The sequence below is a fragment of the Lissotriton helveticus genome, chromosome 3_1, assembly GCF_964261635.1.
Source record: "Lissotriton helveticus chromosome 3_1, aLisHel1.1, whole genome shotgun sequence".
Classification (NCBI taxonomy): Eukaryota; Metazoa; Chordata; class Amphibia; order Caudata; family Salamandridae; genus Lissotriton; species Lissotriton helveticus.
In genome coordinates, this window is record NC_136061.1 from 1,143,927,140 (window position 1) to 1,143,947,240 (window position 20,101).

The 20,101-nt window shown below is 44.2% G+C and overlaps 1 protein-coding gene across 1 annotated transcript in view; it reads left to right on the forward strand.

Moving 5' to 3' along the window:
* Positions 1–3,807: 3,807 nt before the first annotated feature.
* RND3 (Rho family GTPase 3) overlaps positions 3,808–20,101 on the forward strand; it is a 43,792-nt gene continuing 27,498 nt past the window's right edge. Inside the window, exons 1-2 of the mRNA XM_078681755.1 lie at positions 3,808–4,368; positions 5,046–5,133. Coding sequence (XP_078537881.1) covers positions 4,219–4,368; positions 5,046–5,133 — 238 coding nt within the window. The 5' untranslated portion in view covers positions 3,808–4,218. The remainder of the gene's footprint in view (positions 4,369–5,045; positions 5,134–20,101) is intronic.

Here is a 20,101-nt window from a genome sequence, read left to right on the forward strand (position 1 = left end):
TGACCCCCCTCCAGTGCTGTCCCTGTGTGATCCTTCACCTCTGCTCCTCCATCGGATTCTCTTGCGCTTTGTTCAATCAATCAATCATGCCATTTGTATAGCGCACTACTCACCCGGGAGGGTCTCAAGGCGCTTGGGGGGAGGGGTATGCTACTGCTCGAACAGCCAGGTCTTGAGTTGTTTCCTGAAGGCGAGATGGTCCTGGGTCAGCCGAAGGTGGATGGGGAGGGAGTTCCAAGTCTTGGCAGCCAGGTAAGAGAAGGATCTTCCTCCGGCGGTGGCTCTTCGGATGCGTGGTACGGTTGCGAGGGCGAGGCTGGTGGACCGTAGCTGGCGGGTGGGCGTGTAGAAGGTCAGACGGTCGTTGAGGTACTTGGGGCCCAGGTCGTGGAGAGACTTGTGTGCGTGGGTGAGGAGCCGAAACGTGATCCTCTTGTCGACGGGGAGCCAGTGCAGGTTCCTCAGGTGGCTGGAGATGTGGCTGCGTCGGGGGACATCCAGGATGAGTCGGGCGGAGGCGTTCTGGATGCGCTGGAGTATTTTCTGTAGCTTGGCTGTGGTTCCGGCGTAGAGGGCGTTTCCGTAGTCCAGTCGGCTGGTGACGAGTGCCTGGGTGACAGTCTTCCTGGTCTCTGTCGGGATCCAGCGGAAGATCTTGCGAAGCATACGCAGGGTGTTGAAGCACGATGAGGAGACGGCGTTGACTTGTCTGGTCATCGAGAGGGAGGGGTCCAGGATGAAGCCCAGGTTGCGTGCGTGGTCGGTTGGCTTGGGTGCGGTGCCCAGGGCTGGGGGCCACCAGGAGTCGTCCCAGGCGGAGGGCGAAGATCCCAGGATGAGGACTTCCGTCTTGTCCGAGTTCAGTTTCAGGCGGCTGTCCTTCATCCACTCGGCGACGTCTTTCATCCCTTCGTGTAGGCAGGTTCTGGCGGTGTCGGGGTCTCTGGTGAGGGAGAGGATCAGCTGGGTGTCGTCGGCGTAAGAGATGATGTTGAGGTTGTGCTGGCGTGCGATGGCTGCGAGAGGTTTCATGTAGATGTTGAAGAGGGTGGGGCTGAGTGAAGATCCTTGCAGGACTCCGCAGATGACTTCGGTGGCCTCGGAGCGAAACGGGGGAGGCGGACTCTTTCTGTTCTTCCGGCGAGGAACGAGATGATCCACTCCAGTGCCTTCTCTTGGATACCGATGTTGCTGAGGCGCTGGACTAGGGTGCGGTGGCAGACCGTGTCGAACGCAGCGGAGAGGTCCAGTCTCTCCTCCCTCCCTGTAGTGTTTCTCTCAGCTCACTGCTAGCATTACTGCCATGTTTCCCAAATACATGCGTAACTGGTCAAGCAAGTCACGTTTTACTTAGAAATGTGGAACTAGTACTCTTATTTAACCTACTATTTAACCAGGACTACAAGTTCCAGAATTCTAAGAATTAAAAACAATGGTATGGACTACCTAGTCACGCATGGATCTGGGAAACTCGGCAGCTATGTGCTATGTTACTTAGAGCATAGGGAAGAGAGTGCCATTATATTTGAGTGTCACACGTGTTTTTATAAGTTGCAACATATTGAGAGAATGCCTTTGTTTTGGTCCCTGCTCCAGTTGATGATTGATCGGAGGACACCGGATTTGTCAAGTTTCCTAGGAACCAGAGCGAGTAACTCATTCAGGTCAGGTTTTTACTTTGCATTATAAGACTTGTAGTCCGGTTTATCCCAGTATGAAATCGGGATTTTAAAGCACAGAATTTTATAATAATAATAATAAAATAACGCACCGAATGCACTACTCGTTTGAGGGCCTAGGAATCTTGAGAGGTATGTAACCCACGAGCTGATGACACTTTCTGCGTGTATTCTGTTTAAGTTGCCTCGGGGTTCTCCTTCATTTGAGCCGTGAACAGGTTCTCTCACGTGGACCAATCACAACAGAACGCTGTTGCATATAGTGCACGATTTAAGATGATAAAAACATAGGGGCTTATTTACAAGACACTTGCGCCGCCAGTGCGTCACTTTTAATATGGGGAAAAGTGACGTACCGGTGGCTCAAGGGGCTTGTAAATAAGCCTCACAGTATTATAAGGTTGTTAGCTGCTACTTTACATATATGTCATTTGAGCGCGTTTTTACACCCAGATCGGATTTCCGGGAGATGTTTTCAATATTTTTGATCCGAAGAGGCCCACTCATCGGAACGGTCGCTAAAGGTTCACCAGGAAGAACAAACTACAATGAACGTTCGCACCTGTAATGTGTTCACGGACGGGAGGAAGGGATCAGTACACGCAGGGACACGCCCACCCCCAGCAGCTTCCGAGCAGCCGGGGCTGACATAGAGGGCGGGGCCAGGAATCTTTCAGTCTCAGGGGACAGCCCATAGATTAGGAAGTCTCCCTTCCACTTCTCGGGGGAGGGGAAGTGCTGTCGCTGGTTTAGCCTGTAGGATCAAATCACCCGTGTGACTGCGGGACAGCTCAGTTTAGAGAGGATTAATACACAGCATTGTGTAGAGTGAGGTGCGGCGGAGATACGTGCCCCTCTGTCTGCTGTGAACAACACTCCCTTAGGGAACTTGCACGGGCAACTTGTAGCCCGCACCTGGCACTTTGGGGACAGCATCTATATTTATTTATTTATTTTTGCGATTTTATATAGCGCGAACTTTACCCGAAGGTATCAGAGCGCTTTACATAAGGACCAGTTGAAAAACATAAGGACTTCGGATTACATGCGTTACATAAAGGATACAAACAGAAAAAAATTGCAAATGTACAAGATGTAAAGTCACACAAGGAGATACAAATGGATATACTCTACCAGCATCTCCCAGCAAAGCCGAGAAAGCCGCGCAATGTCAGTGATCTCATTATGACAAAAGATGTTTTTGCCTGCTGGTCCAGAAAAGCAGTGTATTGGTTTGGAAACGTGCACGTACACGTTGCCACTTTGTAAAGCAGCGAGCCAATTGCAGCAATGTTTTTGAAATCGCTCACCTCTTACATTCATTATATACATCTCCTTTCTGCAGTGCTGTAACTGAGTGGAGTAATGCAAAGTGATGCCCCCCTGCAGAATGTGTTGGGGGGTGGGCTTAGTCACCCATATCTCACCAAGCTTGGGCTGCCGGGGGCCTCCTTGAAGAGATCCCCCCCCCCCCCCCTCCTGCGGTGCAGGGGCTTGCGTTACGCCCGTTAGCAGATAATCCAATGGTGCGGAAATGACTGACTTCGAAATAGTGGAAGTAGGGTGGGCCTTGCGGGGGTATGAACTGGTGACCTGCTGCTCGTTTAAAACCTTTGACGGGGACTGCATTTACCCACTCAGCTGTGCAATCAACCCTTGAGTACCTTTTCCCTAAGGGAGACACTGGCTGGCATCTATTAGGCTGCAGGGTAAACCTTGAGCGTGTCCAGTGTCGGACATCGATGAGAAATAGGCCTGGGCACTAAAATGAAAGTGGCCCCGACTAGTGAACCAGATAGCTAAAGAAGAAAAAAAAGCGACCCACGTTTACAAACCAGGATAGTTTTGAACTTCTATAGTCAGGCTGATCGGGTATTTTGCTAGTTACTAAATACTGATCTTCGCATGGAGGTTCTGACGCTCCTTTCCCATCGTCAATCAGTCATCCAAGCAGCATATTTACTCTGTTCAATGTTCTCCACACCAAAAAGGTCATGTTGGCCCTAGTATCGGAGAATTGCAACATTCTGGAAAGTCCGACGAAAAATATCCCCACACTTAACCACTTACAACGTAACGCTTTAGCATTTTGTTGAATACAAAAGCGTCGCAGTAAGGTAACCACTCCACTCGGAAACATCAGAAGAGGGGAGGTTAGGGGTCAGTGCTTTAAAATGCACACTTCAGTAATTGCCAGAAGATCACTCTCGTAAGCAGACCAGGGACAGATTCCAGGTAGGACCGCTAGAGGGAGCAGCCTTTACAAGTTTGGTTCAGGCTCAGCAGAGGGCGGGACTCTGTCTTCAATGAGAAGGGATTGGATTGGAAGACGAGGAGATAGAAAAGCCACCAGGGGGGGCGGAACAAAAGCAGTGTGCTCACGCCGGGGCTGGTGGCAGCGTGGAGGACAGGAGTAAGCCGCCGGAGGGGATCGCGCAGCCCGGACCGCCGCTTGCACGCCACAGGTTTATGGGGGACGCTTGACTCGTTTCATCCTTTAATTTCCGCGGGAGACTTGCTGAGGAAACCTTTCACCTCAATGAAGGAAAGAAGAACAAGCCAAAAACTCGCCAGCAAAACGATCATGGACCCCAACCAGAACGTGAAGTGCAAGATCGTTGTGGTGGGGGACAGCCAGTGCGGCAAGACGGCGCTGCTGCACGTGTTCGCCAAGGACTCCTTCCCGGAGGTAGGTCAGCAGGGGGCGCCACACCGGGGCGTGGGTCTGAGCGCGGCCCTGGGCTGGTGGAGAGGGAGCCCTGGGGCTGGAAGCATGCTCTTATCTCCCCCACTCCCTGGAATGTCTCCCCTTGCCAGCTTTTCCCCCTATCTATTCGTTTCCTTTTTGTTTGTCTCAACCTTACTTGTAACTAAAATTGCCATACTCTAATAACTGTGTAAAGCTGTAAACTGCAGTTTATGGTCTGATACCCATGTGAAGTGCTGTGATGCCCCAGGGTCTAGCCAGCACTATATAAAACAGTTTAACTAAAATAAACTCTGTCCACCAGCTCCGTGCTCACCTCTATAGAGCACAGACTTACACCTCTAACCACTAGAAGGTTGAAACTGGGGCATTGCGTGTGCCAAACGGTCGTGTGGCAGCTTCCACTGTTAATTATTAACCAGAGTGGATCTTTAGAGTGACCAAAGATTTACACACGTGTTGGGCATTTTTTAGTACAGTTTATGCACAACTTGACCACCCTTTAGAGGACACAAGGCTGGTAGCAATCCATAATCAGTTTACAATTCCAGGATTGTACAATTCTGACCTTGGGTGGGACGGGCCCTACCCACCCTCAGTTCCTTGATGTATGTTTCTGGCCCGGGTGTTTAACCACCTCCCTTTTCTGTTTTCTTCAGAATTACGTCCCCACAGTGTTTGAGAACTACACGGCCAGCTTTGAGATTGACACGCAGCGGATAGAGCTGAGCCTCTGGGACACTTCTGGTAAGAGAATGTGCTGTGTGGTCACGATCTAAACTAATCGCCGGATTCACCTCTGACGGCTCCAGGGTATGTGGGCAGGCGGGCCTGCTTTGTGTGCCCAGGGTCATTATCCCCGGAGGGAGCGTCGTTTCTCTCACTCCTTGGCGGGGTGAGAAAATGCGCAAAGTCGGAGGCTGGTTAATGGGTTACAATGTGTTGGGGGTGGCCGTGTTAATCTGTCAGTGTGGTTTAGGATGTGGATATTGGTGGGTGTCGTACCGCGCGAGGGAAAGGCCCGTGAGTGAGTGAGTGAGTGAGTGAGTGAGTAGGTAGGTAGGTGGGGGTTTGTGTGCGGACCTGTTTCCCTTACCTCCCCTTAGAATGTGCGTGAATTTCGTGACCTGAACCTGTTGCAATGCATTACTGTAAATCCCCTCGATCACGTTACTCTGGAATTGTAGATAATCTTCTTACCTCTAAATCTATTAAGAGGGGGAAGTGCGTGGCTGACACTGAACGGACAAGCAGCAATGCCCATTGATGCGGACTCTGGGGTGAGTCTGTGCTGGGCCTCTAAATATTTTTGGGAAAGTAGGCAGGAAACTTTTGGCTCCCAAGTTGTACTTTACCGGATATCTTGTGCGACTGAGGGCTCGGCCTCTTGTTTCAGTTACCGTGGTTTGTGGGAACTAGTTCATTCGGCGATGCATTTGTAGGGACACCCCTTGGATTTAATCGTTGTGCACGGGTTGGGTGGCCCGTAGGGTGTTGCTCCCACGTCTCAGAGGTTCATGCCTCACGATCTTGTTTCCCTGATTGCATACTGCAAAGGCAGATAAAAAAAAAAGTGTTTTCTAGCTCCTCAGTGGACCTGAAAAACAAGTAACGCTGAAAAAAGTACGCTGAATGTTGTGAAAGGATGGTCTGGGAGGGATTAGATCGGATTATGGCCCCGTGTGGACAGTCCTTGGGATGCCCTGGCTGATGCGTGGGGGAGCATCCCTCCGCGCGGAGCTCTCGCCCCTCACTCGCTGCTGTCGTGCGTGTGGGCGGCGGGACTCCTCCGGGTTGTCAGTGTTTAGTGGGGGCAGATACTCCCCCGCGTTCAGTGGCCTGTGTGTGAGGGGGTGCCACTCCGCTTCTGTCGCACGCATGTGTGGTGGGAGGCGTGTGCGGGGGCTGGCGGCGGCGGATGCGTGCGCTCCCCGCCCGCCTCTGACGCACCAGCAAGGAATGCGAGCCCGGCCCAGCCCGCTCCAGGGACTCCTTGCGGAAAGGCGAGGCACCTTCCCGGGCGGGGGATCCCCGCATCTCTTACTTTCTAACGCCCTCAGCCCGCACGAGCCCTCCTCCCTCCCGGAGCCCCTGCTAGTCTGTCTGTCTCTGAATGGAGTTTAAAGGTGGCATCGGTCACGGCTCTGGGGGAGGGGGGAGTAGTTCAAGCCTGAGATATAAGCATACGGTGGTGACCTCTAGTGACATTAACACAGTGGCTATAGTCGTGCATACAAGCCAATATTATCAAAAATGTTTTTATTTTTGAATACTTGTGGTTACATTTTTTTCAGGATACCTTCATGAGAAATCACATTTCTCCCGTTTTCCTTTCAAATGTTACCAAACGTTGCTATGTATGAAAGTGGAAGCTGGAAGGCCAAAACATGTGGCGCTTCTAAATTCTTACGTGATCGGTATTTTTTTTTGGAAAAGAAAGAGACCATGAGAGATAATCCCTCAAGTTGGGAAATTCGGTATCTACCATGTAGAGTTTTCAGTGTTTTGTTGTTGTTTTTATAAATAAAGTCTTTCCCCCCATAGATTGTTGCCTGGTAACATGTCTTGAATATTTGCTGTGGAAACAGCCACCACAGTATGCTTGATACCTGTGTACTGTCTGTCTTGAGACCCATTACATATTTTGTGCTCCTGAAAAAACGAAATGTTATGTTCCATCCTCAGTTCTCAGCCTCTGTGTAATAAATACCTGGTGATGGGTTCTGCATATGTTGGTTCCTAGCTATGCAGGGTTCTGTTGCCCTCTGTCTCATTTTCAAGTATGCCATGTTTAATACAGGCCTACCCTTATGGCAACTACTTGTGATAGAACGTTTTATTCCCTTTTCTGTATCTCTGAGCCGTAAAGGTCTCAGGCATTCCCCTCTTGTGGCCTTGAAGTGTATACGTTACTTGTGTGTAGCATAAGCAAAAAAAAATGTTGATCAGAAGTTTACCCATTTTTATTTGTATTAGCAGCTGTTGAATAAGGTTTTTTGTGTTGTTGTGCTGACCTGTTCTTTTTAGGCACCATCACCTCACTGTAATAACTTGTTCCCATGCATTGTATTTAAGCTGAATGTTGGGCGTTCAGATATCTGTTTGGAATGTGGCCCCTTAACTGCACTTGAGCTGAGCTTGGACAGGGAACAGAGTAGTACTAGGAATCTGATATATGGTCATGAACATTATGGCTGGGGCAGAGGTAATTACTGACACAAACTCGAGACCGGCTGATCACTTTATGGGTTTGCATAAGTCTCAAGATTCCCCGTTCCGTGTGTAAGAAGCTACCCCAAGTCCTTTTTTTCTTTGCATTCTGGGATTTGTAGTCCTGTTCCATTTTAAAATTGGAACTAAAAGAATAAATGGAGGCAAACTGGATCGAGCCCGAAACGCGTCATGGCGGCATTCAAGCACTGAAAATAAAATTGCACGGAGAAACTTGGAGTCCGTTTCACTTTTTGGGAGTCTGAGGATTAAAGGCTACAAGAAGGAATATTGAATCATGTTATAATTTATTTTCTTTGTCTGTACATAGAGGTATCTAATATAGCCACGCTTCACACACTGGGTCAGGGGGACATGGGCAACTAGTTGAGCACACAAGACCCCCTCATGGACCACTCAAAACCCAATCATGGTTTTTATTAGAGTGCAAGAAAAGCACATTGAGGAGACCACATCAGTGTTAAGCTACGTCTAGCAAGAAGTCTACATAAGGAGTCGTGCTACCAGTGGCTTAGCAAGGCCAGGTGGTACCCGGTGCGGACAATTTCACCCCCAGATTGGCAAAAATGTGTTTAACACATTTTTGCCATTTTGTCACCCCCTCAGTGATGACACCAGGGGCAGCTCGCCCCCACTACACCCCTGCGTGCTACACTTTTTGTAGAGAAATCTTGAGCACTTCACTTGACAGTATTCACCTCCAGATACAAATTGAACAGTTTAGTAGTGGTTGGTTACCTGTTTCAATGGTTTAAATTAATGTGAACATACTGTGTTAGCCAGAGAAGCTGATCGAATAAAGGCATTTACCATTTGCTGACTTTATTTTTTGGATTTAACCCTGCTTAATGGCTTGTGCTTTGTATAAGCAGCAGAGTTTGATGTTACTATGTGGATACATTTGTGTCCAACCTCTAGGCAAAGAATATGTTTTAGAGTTGCTACATTCAATTGAAAAATTCAAGCACAGATCTATTTCTGCTATCCTTTTGGATATTGTACTGCTGCACTAGTACACTGGTTCTCGCTGAGTGATCTTTTACTGTGTGCTTGGTGAGGAACATTTTATTGTCTTTTGTGTGGCAGTGTACTGGAAGCGTATGTTTTTATATATCTTTAATGTGGCCAGTGCGTGATGGTATTAAACTGACTCTTTTATATAGTACTTTTTGGGGTGGGGGCGTACTCTATTGTGTTGACACTGTGCTTGAGGGTTTAAGTATGTCCTTTGTGTGGCACAGAGGAGGAGAATGGTGTTTTACGATCTCATTATACGGCCCTCTGTTGGGGGATAGTTTACGGTGCCCTTCGTGTGGCTTGATGGTATTTATTGTCTTTTAGTACGTCCCTGTGCTCGATGATAGTTTAGTCCTCCTTTTGGTGCGGCACTGTTGAGGGACTTTACCATGCTTTCCCTCTGGCATCCGACCCCCTGAGTGTTGTGCTATCACGTTTTAAGTATCCCAGCCTCTGTTGACCATGCACCACCCTGCTTATTCAGCTGCCTTGTAAATGCAATCTTTTCCTAATGTTTAAGAGTCGTCTGGGGCTGCGCAAAGAGTGTTGTTGAAACATTAACTTAAACCGGCGGTGGCCGCATAAATGTGTGGTCTCTGCCCTCGCCCAAAGCGTTTATTTCCCCCTGAGGAATCATGTGTGGTCTGCCGGCCCAAGGCCGCCTGTGATCCTCCTGTTTGTCCTCTGTGGCGCTGCACGGTCGCGTCGCTTTATTAGGTGTACGTAACGTAATGACGTATTTTCCGAAGGAGTAGAGAACCTTCTGCTGCACTCTAGTTAGAGCGGCCAGTCTTGGCGCTAGGCCCATTTCCAGCCGCTTTGTCTATCAAGGTACTATCAGAATATAGATATTGTCCTGTTAAAAATATTCTATACAGACTATCTCAGACAACCACTGTACTGTGAAGGCCGAAGTACACAGGCACGCATAGGATTAGTTAATCTTAACTCTCCATCTAGGTATATTTGCACAGATGGGTAGTTAAGTATGTACAACTGGATGTGCATATATATTAATCTATGTACTTTTATGAGACTATTGTGGTAGTGTGTATATATAGGCAAGTTATGATTACATATTTAAGATATACAGGAATACGTCCTCAAGATATACAGATGTAGTAGACTTAAGAGTAGTAAGATTGTATTGAACGCATGTATTTCTTTGCATATTCTTACTATATTGTTGTTATGTGAATAGGTCTTAGAACAATCTTGGTTGCTTGGCCTCAGTTAATCTGACACCGATCGATGCACGCTTAGGTTTCTGGTCCATTCTATTGATATTTGGCCTTTCAGTCTTTTTTGTGAATGAAGAATTATTGGTATTTAAAGTAATTGACAATTAGTAGCATAATTAAGACAAGAGAAAACAAAAACCTGGATGTGTTCTGTGGGCCCTGCTGCCCATTGGAAGCTAGGCCTCTGCCTTTGGTGTCCCGAAAAGCAGGAGTTAGTGTAATCTAGAGTGAGCCTGTCCAATGTTCAGAAACGTATTTTTTTAATAGTTTTTTTCTTCCTTTTATTTTTTTTAGTACAGATGCTTAATTTATTGTGTTGGTGTGAGGTGCGCCTCATAAAACTCTTATGTCTTGAGGCTTTTTAATTTGACTGCCAACCGCATGAAAGTGCAGCTCAAATACTTTTTTTTTTCTTTCATCCTATTGAAACCCGTGTCCTAAAATGGTTATCATTTCACCTTGGGCCCCAGTCTTACGTGCTGCCTGGAAGTTTCCAGAGAGGCAGGGTTCTGCTCGAGCAAGGCCTGGGAGTGATTAAAAAGAGCTGCCAAGAATGTTTCCAGCCCTGGTAATTGTCTGCATTCCTGGCTCGCATTACTAACCTGCCGCTGCTAAAAACATGTTTTGCTTGGGGCCCAAGGAGGGGAAGTGCGGCCCGAGCACAGCCTGTTCCAGAACCGCGACCTTTCTCGCCAGGATGTAAAGGCGGTGGCTACATCGCACCGTAGAAGTGCACGCTCCAGGCATTGTAATAAGAGGCCTATATAGTGTAGATTTTAACACGTGTGGTTCAGCACAGCAAAATGCATGGAACGGACTTTGCTTGAAGTTTTGACATGACATTCTATTCTACAGAAAGCTAAATCTTGTAAAGGACAGGCATACTGATTTTTTTTTTTCTTTTTTTGTGCCACTTTTTAGGGCATTGCATTTGGTGGCTGTCTCCCACTGATGCAGTTAGGCCAACATGGAGGACGTAACGATGTCTGTGTATAGTTTTTTTTTTTTTACGAAGATCTGCGTGTCCTGAAGCATCGTGTAGATGGAGATTCCGGAGCTAAAAATAGGCCCGAGAAAACAGTTGCAGGAACAACCCCTGTGACTGAACACCAGTTATTTAAAGTCGCCTCTAGTAGAAGAATGGACTGTTTGTGTTCCCGTACAAGACTCTGCCAGTGCTTTAAATAACTGTTTTGAAATGTGTGCATCCTGCCAGGGGGTGGGGTGTGTGGGGAAGGGGTTGCGGGTGCAAGTTATAGTCGCTTGTGTAAGTCCTGTTTCATTACCTTCTTTGACCTCTAAATCTGAACATACGTTAATTTGCATTATGTTTTATTTCTGTTTTTACTTATTTTGCTTCCTTTTTATGCCATAGATCTCATGAGTGGTAAAGTAAGTGTGTAAAGGAAAAATCTCACATGTTTTTGAGCGTAGATTTGAGGTCTGGGGTAGTTGGGTAGGCTGCGTCCTCATATGCAAGAGGTTAGTTTGGGTGCTGTCATAATTTGAAAAGATGGTTTTGCAGGTTGTTTGAAATATGTCTTATATGGCATGTACCTCCCTATGGTGTGCGATGGAGATGCTGGGCAGATACCATCACTTGTCAGTTTTTGCTGTGCAGTGGTGGTTGTGGTTCAGCTTGTGATTGCCTGTTTTTTTTATCTGCCTCTATTAATGTTGCATACCGATAAGAGCCAAAATTGGATGTTTTATTTTAGGGATGATACATTAAACGCACATTTCAAAGGTATTTTAGCACAGGAATGTTAGTCTTTTGAAGACCGTCATGGCAGAGTACGACAGTGGCTGCTAGGCAGCTTTTGCGCCATTGATTATTGATGCTTCTCCTGCATACTTTTTAGTGTCTTTGTCTCAGATTTGGTTTTGTAATAATTTTCTGTACCTTTTGGCTCCAGTTGTAGTAGTCCTTAAATGCTGTATGCCTAGTTATGGGCCTTTGTGGATCAGCCTACACTTTGGGATGATGGGCCGTTTAAAACATTCTACCATTTAATAGTTGGATTATCCTAATAATGTTATTGCCCTTTCATCTCCAGTTGTTTGTACTGGAAGTCAAAAAATTTCTTCTGTTGTAGGCCTACTCTTGCACTTGGGTACTTACTGGGAACCAGGCCAAACACATGAACATTTTGAGCCGCTACTAGGCACAGCACAGGAGCCGCTTTATTCCCCTCCTGTCCATGGATCCAGGAGGGCACAGTTGTTTCCCATTACATATACAGCGTATTACTTTATCTCTACATACGTATAAACGGCCTACTACTCCTAAGATCTTTACATTCACTCTAAGCCCTGATGAAGTCCGCACCCGTTGGACGAAATGCGTCTGCTGTTGCTTTTAAATGAATAAGAAGAATAAAGATAAACTTTTATAATCTCCACAGTGGATGGACTTAAATCAGTCTTTTGTTGGTGGTGCACTTCACAGTTGTATTTAAATTAGCCTTCTCTTGCAGCTAGGGGCCTGTACGGTTTTACACACTGGTTTGTATTTCTACAATAAAATGTAAACTCCTATTAAAAAATTGTATAAGTAGGTTGGCTAATATTCCTACTAGTGTTGTTTTTTTGTGTGACAGGGAATCTCATGTACACTTAAACATTGTAATGTTTATAAGGTCCTTTCAAAATAACAGCGTCTCAAATGGTGAATAATGACATAGTCACATCTTCTTCTGTTTTAGTCCTGAAAGGATTTTCTGCTTTCTATAATGTGGTCTGTTGCATAATGTTCATCAAATAAAATAGCAGTGACTCGATATTTGAAATTTATTTGGGTCTTTCCACTTCTAGATATCTTTAATGGTATTTTAGTATCTGCCCTGTGTATTGAAATCGCAGATTCAAGCATATTTTGTGAATATGAATCTCAGCTTGGCCCTTTCTTTGCCGAAATATTTTGATTATTGGCTAAAAGGATGAACTGTCGCATGTCCGCAGACCATTTCTGTGGCCATGAATATTTTGTTGGCTTTCTCAAATACTTACTCATCCCTTAGTCTTGGAGTGAGAAGAGCCTGGTTGTGTATATTTTAAAGCAATGGCTTTTGGTCCGAAGTGAAGGCTTTGTGATTAATGCACCAATGAAAATCTTCTCAGCAGAGCCAACATGTTGTTGCTGAGGAAGGGATTGGATCTAATTAAATTCAGAAAGGCCAAGGAAGGTTTAAAACAAATTGGCTTTATCCTTGATTGAGCACAGTACAGCATGTTCAGAATGCTTAATATGTTACCATGGTCTGTCTTATAAACTTCCAGGTATAGCAATACCTGCATAAAGACTACAAACTACAACAATGAATATGAGCAATTTGAGCGCAAAACATTCAGAGCTCTTCAGGAAACATATGAAGACCGTCAACCTGCACTTACATTTTCAGATCGGGATGTTTGCCATTTCACATTGTGTAGCACTAACTATACAGATGCTTCTTTCCTCCGCTTTCTTTTGTTGGAAGTTAACTTATTACCAACTGAACACTGAGGTAATTCTTGGTGACTATTTTCTTAAACACTTTCTCCTTCTTGAGGATTTTTATTACCAATGCAATTGGTGTTTGGTCCACTAAATACAACATATTTTCATTGGCTGTTGTGTTAACAGTATTAGTTTAGCTTGTAATTAACTCCAATTCTTTCTTGAATTTTATGTGGCCCTTCATACACACTTGGCAAAGCCAGTATCCGCTCTGATTTGACTGTGGTTTCTTGGTGCCATTTTGGAGTGTGTGGTTGAAAATGTTGTTGGATGTGGTTTGTCCTAAGGGAGGCTTTGGATGAGGTGCACATCATTCAAACACACAATTCAAACATCATGCAGTATACATTTGCACACAAGCATGAGGTGTTGCAGAGTGTGAAAATTGATGCATTGTTGCATATATCATGTTTTAAGCAAAAAACTAGTAATTTGTCGTTCATGTCTTTTGTGTCCAAAGGTAGTGCAGACATTTAGTGCCATCTAGAATTCCAGGAGGTTGACCGTTCACATTCTTGCTGAAATAGAGTTCTGAGCTTGGCTATCTGGGCGGAGAAGTATCTTCTGCCGGACTGCAACTTTTTGAAAGGATTCATAGTTGCCAGGTTAATCTGCAACCTAATAGTATTGTTTGGTGCAGAGTTTATTTTGAAGGAAGAGTACCATGAATATTGCTCAGTGTGCCAAGAACATTACTTTAAAGAAAAAGTGTCAACTTCATACAGGCACCCAATGGAGGTAAATGAGGGTTGGTGAGGTGCAATTCCAAAGGAAGAGGTTACGGAGTTGCGTAGCAGCTGCATTGGTAATTCTCTAATTTCTTTAGTGTTAAGAAAATGTCTCCAAGAATTAATCCTTCTTCCTATTCTATATGGGACAGCGCTATGGCATTGGTAGCTTGAAATCTTTAAATGAAGCGAAGGTATCTGTAGAAACATTTGTTTGAAATCTGGATTTACTTGAGGTGTAAGTAAGATATTGGAGTCCAGAATCGCCTCATAATATTTCACCTCAGCTTAGTCCATTGATTGTGCCCTTAGTTCTTATAGCCACGTGATTTATAAGTGGTAGTTGGTCCATTTATAGCACATTAGTGTATGTGCGGTCCTGGAATCTAAAAGAGATGTGTCCTCTGTAGTTGCTTCCAGTGATTCTTCTGCCCCCCACCCCCCCATGTTTCCCCAAGAGAGCTGTAGCAAACTGTTAAAAAAAATAAAAGGCAAAACCAATTGGCTTGCCTTCAATGTGATGACTCCTGCAAAAAATGCTTGTGTTTGAAAAGCACTGATCAACTCAATACATCTGCATTGTGTGCTCATGAATACAGCTAAAGCAAGCTCTTGCTGTATGTCCTCTTGAGTTGTGCATATGACCGTGGTAATTTGTTCACAAAGGTGCAGTACCTCAAAACCTTACCAGATGGTCTTCGTGAGTCCTTGCTGTACCAGGTTTTGTACAAGAGACCATTGCTAGAGGACCCATTGGTGCGGTCCTCTGCCTGCCTCCCACGTCCAGAGAATTATGACCGACTTTTTGGAATGTCTGCTTTTGTTGAAAGTGGACCGGAACAATGGCAAAAACGCGATAATATTTTTGATTTTTGACATGGAAAATCATAGGGTGCTTTTTCAATACACGAATGTCCATATTCACTTTTGCTCTTTTTTTCATGGGTTGAATACAATTATCTGTACTAGGTTAATGGTGGTCATTAGTGCAGCCGTATATGCACCTCCCGTGTTCCACAGTAAATATATCATTTTCTTTGTAGATATTTCGAGTCACTGGTACTTAGAAAGCCCTTTCATTCAGTACTTCAGATAGACTACCTAGAAGGTGCTAGTTCCAATGCATGGCACTAGCAGAGGGCATCTGTGTGTTCTAGTCAGACTCATTTTAGACCAGCAAGAAGCAATACTAGAGGGTCTCGGACCCTCTAGTAATGCTCAGAAAAGAGGAACCTCCTTCTCTAAATTGTCTTTTTTGTCATTATGTTAATTTTAGATTACGCTGCAGGTGAAAGGCTTTGTGATGAGTGAAATAGACTACTTTATTAACCAGTTGACTTTGGAAAATGTGAAGGAGACCACAGACGAGCAATGGCTGAAGGGGACTTAACTAGACAAGCCATTGCCAGAAGAGGATTGATCCAGAGCTTCTTTCTGTACGTTTCTTTTATTGTAGTGATGGCATGAGCTGTCGCCAGTAGCTGCAGCTATCTTTAACCAGACCGTAAACACGCAGCAAAGCAGATATGCGGCAAACTATGCTTTAATGTGGTGGGACGGATGTGCTGATGCAGAATATGTGAAATAATCAAAGCGGAAATTCCACAGTATTTTAGGAAAACTTTGTATTTTTGAAGAAGTCCGTTTTGTTTAATATTGTATTCATCAGAAAAATGAGAAATTGGGAGGCAATTCGGTCTTATCACAACCTCTAAAATTCCCCCCTATCAGGACTGAAGAATTCAATGTTCCCTGACAGGATGCTTTTTACCCCAAAAAACAATTATCATTTATTTTGCTGCTTAAAATAAAAAAAACCTAAACTCATGGATTACCACAGTAACACGCCTGCAGCCCTTGCTGGTTTCCACTGGGTTGATGTCATGGTCTGGTGCAATTAATGAGCAGAGAGTGGAAAAGCTTTAAAATTCCATGGGGAAAACGTGCCTGTCAGATGAAAGCCCCCAAAGTCGAGACAAAAGGCACCCAGCGTTTCAGGGTCAGACACGATTGTTAACACTAATTGTAGGAAATGCCATTCATTTGTCTTTCGAATCTATATACCCTCAGTTTAATGACACTGAAGGGCCTCGTAGGTAGAAGGATCTCCCGGGAGTGACTGAGGATGGCTGTTCGTATACACTTTCTTTCTGTTTTTGCTGCATACTAGTGTAATTTCTTTCCTGGGGTATTTTAAAACAACTCTTTAAAGTGTTATGTTATTTTGTTACTATCTTTAATTGATCTATAATTCTGTGTTTGTCCTTAGAACGTGGCATTTCATGTTTTTAGGTGGAGCATGGGTCGCGCATGTACTGCGCTGTGATCATGTATTGATTTGAAGGTCCGCCCATCTTTACAATTGGCTCCTATAATTGTCCTCTTGAAATCATTGCTTTTGATTCATGAATAGGCTAAGTAGCCCCTCCATAGGACTGCCATGTCTTCATTTCTAAACTCTCAAGAGGACTGGACACTTTACTTGTGTTTTACAAAGTCTGTTTTCTTTATTGAGTTTCTCCTATTGCAGGTAGACATGCTTTTTTGCACGGCCCCCGCTTTGCTTGCACAATTATTTTTTTGCTTTTGTGTTATTTTTTTTATTTTGTTTTGCCCTCATTGAAGCCACCTCTAGTCAGTGCTTAGTTGCCCCTTGAACCCCACAACTACCCCCGTGCTGCCACTTCCCATTTTAAAAAACTTTTTTAGCAGTGCACACTGCTTCAGTTTTATTATGGCCCACTCAATTTTGTAAATGCGCTTTGGTGCACAATTTTTATTTCTTTCATTTAACGCTCACAATTGCTGTCGGCCAACTTGGAACCATCACTTTTTAATGTTTATTTGAAGAGACTGAACAGCAGCAGCACTATGCAATTTTTTTGACCATGTTGAACAGCGTCAGCTAAAAGTATGGACAAAGCCAAAAGGTGAGACCGATTGACTTTGCCATTGGTTGTTAATGCTTTTGAACAGCCTTTTTAAGATGCTTTCAGATATGTAAAAAATCAAAACATTTACCATAAATACGCGCACAATATTTTGCTGGTTTTCTCCCCAATTGCAATAGGCCTTGCATTTACGAGAGTTTGAGCTATTGACGTAAATGACAATGCCTTTCATTTGTTTTTTTTATACCTGATAAATAAAAGGCATTATCATTTACAACGCCAGTAGCTTACACTCTTGCAAATGCGAGACATATACATTGCAAATGCTTGTTTAGTTAAGGCGCCAGTGTTTATTTTTTCGCTTCATATATGCAAGTCTACTCGATATGCATCTCTGAAAGCAGTTGTGTGTTGGTCAAATGAAAAGCAAGTGGTAGAGGAATTTTTCTCTTGGCAGTTAGCTTTTTCTGTATTTAAAATGGGGATTCCCTTGGGAGGTGGATGATGAGACCGAACTGGACCATACGTGCTGCTGGTAGACCTTGGAGTAATGCCAGTGTACTTTATTCTTGTGATGTCGACAGTGGGAGGTTGACTTGTCCAACGTGTGACGCTTTGTCAAGTTCCCTTTCTAGGTTGTAGATGGAGCAGGCTTGTTGCCTTGCATCCAGGACAGCATAATCTAGTGTTCTGGCAAGAAGGGTATGTGTATTGGGGAGTGTGGGGGGAGGAGGAGTGAACTTACCTGTAGAATGAATTCAATTCAGACGACACTCGTTGCATCACATAACTTAAATTTGTATTCAACATTGCTGTCACAACTTGTAAATTGCTATGCATAAGGAAATTCGGATTGGCCACATTCTCCTCTTATGGGACGATGTAATAGTGTGATGTATCTACAACTATTATTTATCATGACTTTTCAATCATTGTAACACACGTCCTTTTCAAAACCCTAGCTCACTACAGTCACAAAATACCCCTTGTAAATGGTGTAAACGTTAGAACACACGATGGTGTTAGATTTTAATACACATCCATGCCAGTGCCATTGTTCCTTACTTTATCGGTACTTTCTAGCAAAGATACCCATCCTTAGCTCACCTCATTTTCAGGAAGTTTGTGCTCGCCAGGACCAGAATGGGCATTGGGTAGGTAAAGGGGGTGAAAAAAACTACATGGCAGCGAAAAGATGGGTGGGTTTAGATCTTGAAAGCATTCTTTGAAAGGGTATAAATGGGAATACGTGTTTTTTGTTGTGTTACTTGGAATAAGTGTTTAACCAGTAGCATAGTTACTAAAGGGTTGAAGCAACAAGAACAAACCACACTTTATCAACTCCCGTGCATGCTAAGGTTTTCATTACTTTTCTTACTACATTGTCTGTCAGTGGTCGTAAATCTTAAGACCAATGCCTACAATAACTCTTGAGGGCATTCAGTGCCTTATTCCTGCATCTGCGTTGGCCCAATAGGTTTTTGCTGCAAATGCACGAGTAAGCGCTTTGCGCTACTAATGCACATTTTTCTTTCTCAAATCTGACTACGTTTATATAATGCATGTTGCTGTTCTATGCATAGAGGAATGGCTTCTATTCTAGCCATCTTGCAGTGTCTCTGTTAAATATATTAAAGACATGGACCAGTAGAAGACATTTTGGGTATCCATTTCTGTGCATGCTGAATGCTTTGCTGCCAATCAAATACACTACATCTGTTTCTCTTCTCCAAATCAGTTCACCTGTTAACAGAAAATACCTAATTTCTGTAATTTCCAACAGGGGAAATGAGGCTGCTCTAAATTATGAAACCGATTGACTTCAAAATATTCAACCAGCTCTCTGGTGGTCATCTTTTCCGTAAATGTATCCGCATCTGGCGTTCATGCTTGCAAGGGGCTTCTTTACAGCCTTGTCCAGTGTTCCATGGTAGTGGGGTGGTGTTTTGTATGTTAGTACTGCCCTTGTTCCCAGCAAACACTTGAGTGCCTAGTGGTGCTGCCAGTACCCTCTTAAAAGCTGGTGGCATCCTGCTGGGTTACCCATTTGATAGATCTGTATTGCTTGTCGGATACTGCAGTGGGGATGGAGTGTTGGAGGCCAGTGGAAGGAAGAAGCAGTGGCTAAGTCATACATGCCCAAAATGATATAACCAACGCCTCATTGTCGCTCCCATGCCCCGTTGTCACTCCCATGCAAATCCCAAAGCAGGATTAGAATTGAGGCAATAATCGTGATGTGGGTTTTTGACCACATAATTGATTGACATGTTAAACAACAACCAAATCCTACATGCATGCACACTGTAAAAAGCCTAAGTTTAGGTCCCCAAGACAGGTAAAAATATGCACTCTTATCATGTTAGCCACCCATTTCCAAGTCCAAAACTTCTAATGGAAAAATAATTATTTGTACACTTGATAAATACAGCAAGTTGTGGCATCTGCATTTACCAGATGTGCACTTGCATTGCCTATTTCAAAAATGACCCAGTAGTTAAGTCACAAAAACGGCAAATCCGTTTCTAAAAATAAAAACTTGATGGGCTAGGACAGGTGAAATGGTTTGTGGTGTAACTGCCACAGACGATATTAGGGAGTCTTTCAAAGTAAACAAAGCATGACCATAAAGCTCAGCCGATGACATTCTTTTATCCTAATTGATTGTTTAGGCATTTTCAATGTTTTTTTCTCCTTCATATACTCTCTGATGGCGTTCTGGTTTCCAGTCTTAGCTTTGTAAATGTTTTGGATGTTTGACCTTGTGTTTGTGATGTATTACACGTATGGAAAAGAGAGCTGCTCTAGTCAGTTTGTTCTGATTTGTTAATTAGTCAAGCACGTTATTATGGGCTCCAATATAACCTTCATGATCAGCATTTAAATCTTTGTGTCTGTTACCATTTTTTTGGTGACCTATCCACTGAGCATCTGATTTGGAAAGCACCTGCTTCCTGGTTGCATTCACAGAGAAGTTTTATGGCTGATTCTACAGAAACTTTCTTTAACCACCCTCCGCTATGTTTTTACCCTGGTCATTTACACCTGCTAAAGACAAATCACCACAATGTAGTGAATTTACTTTTATTATCTTAGTCTTTCTGAGAC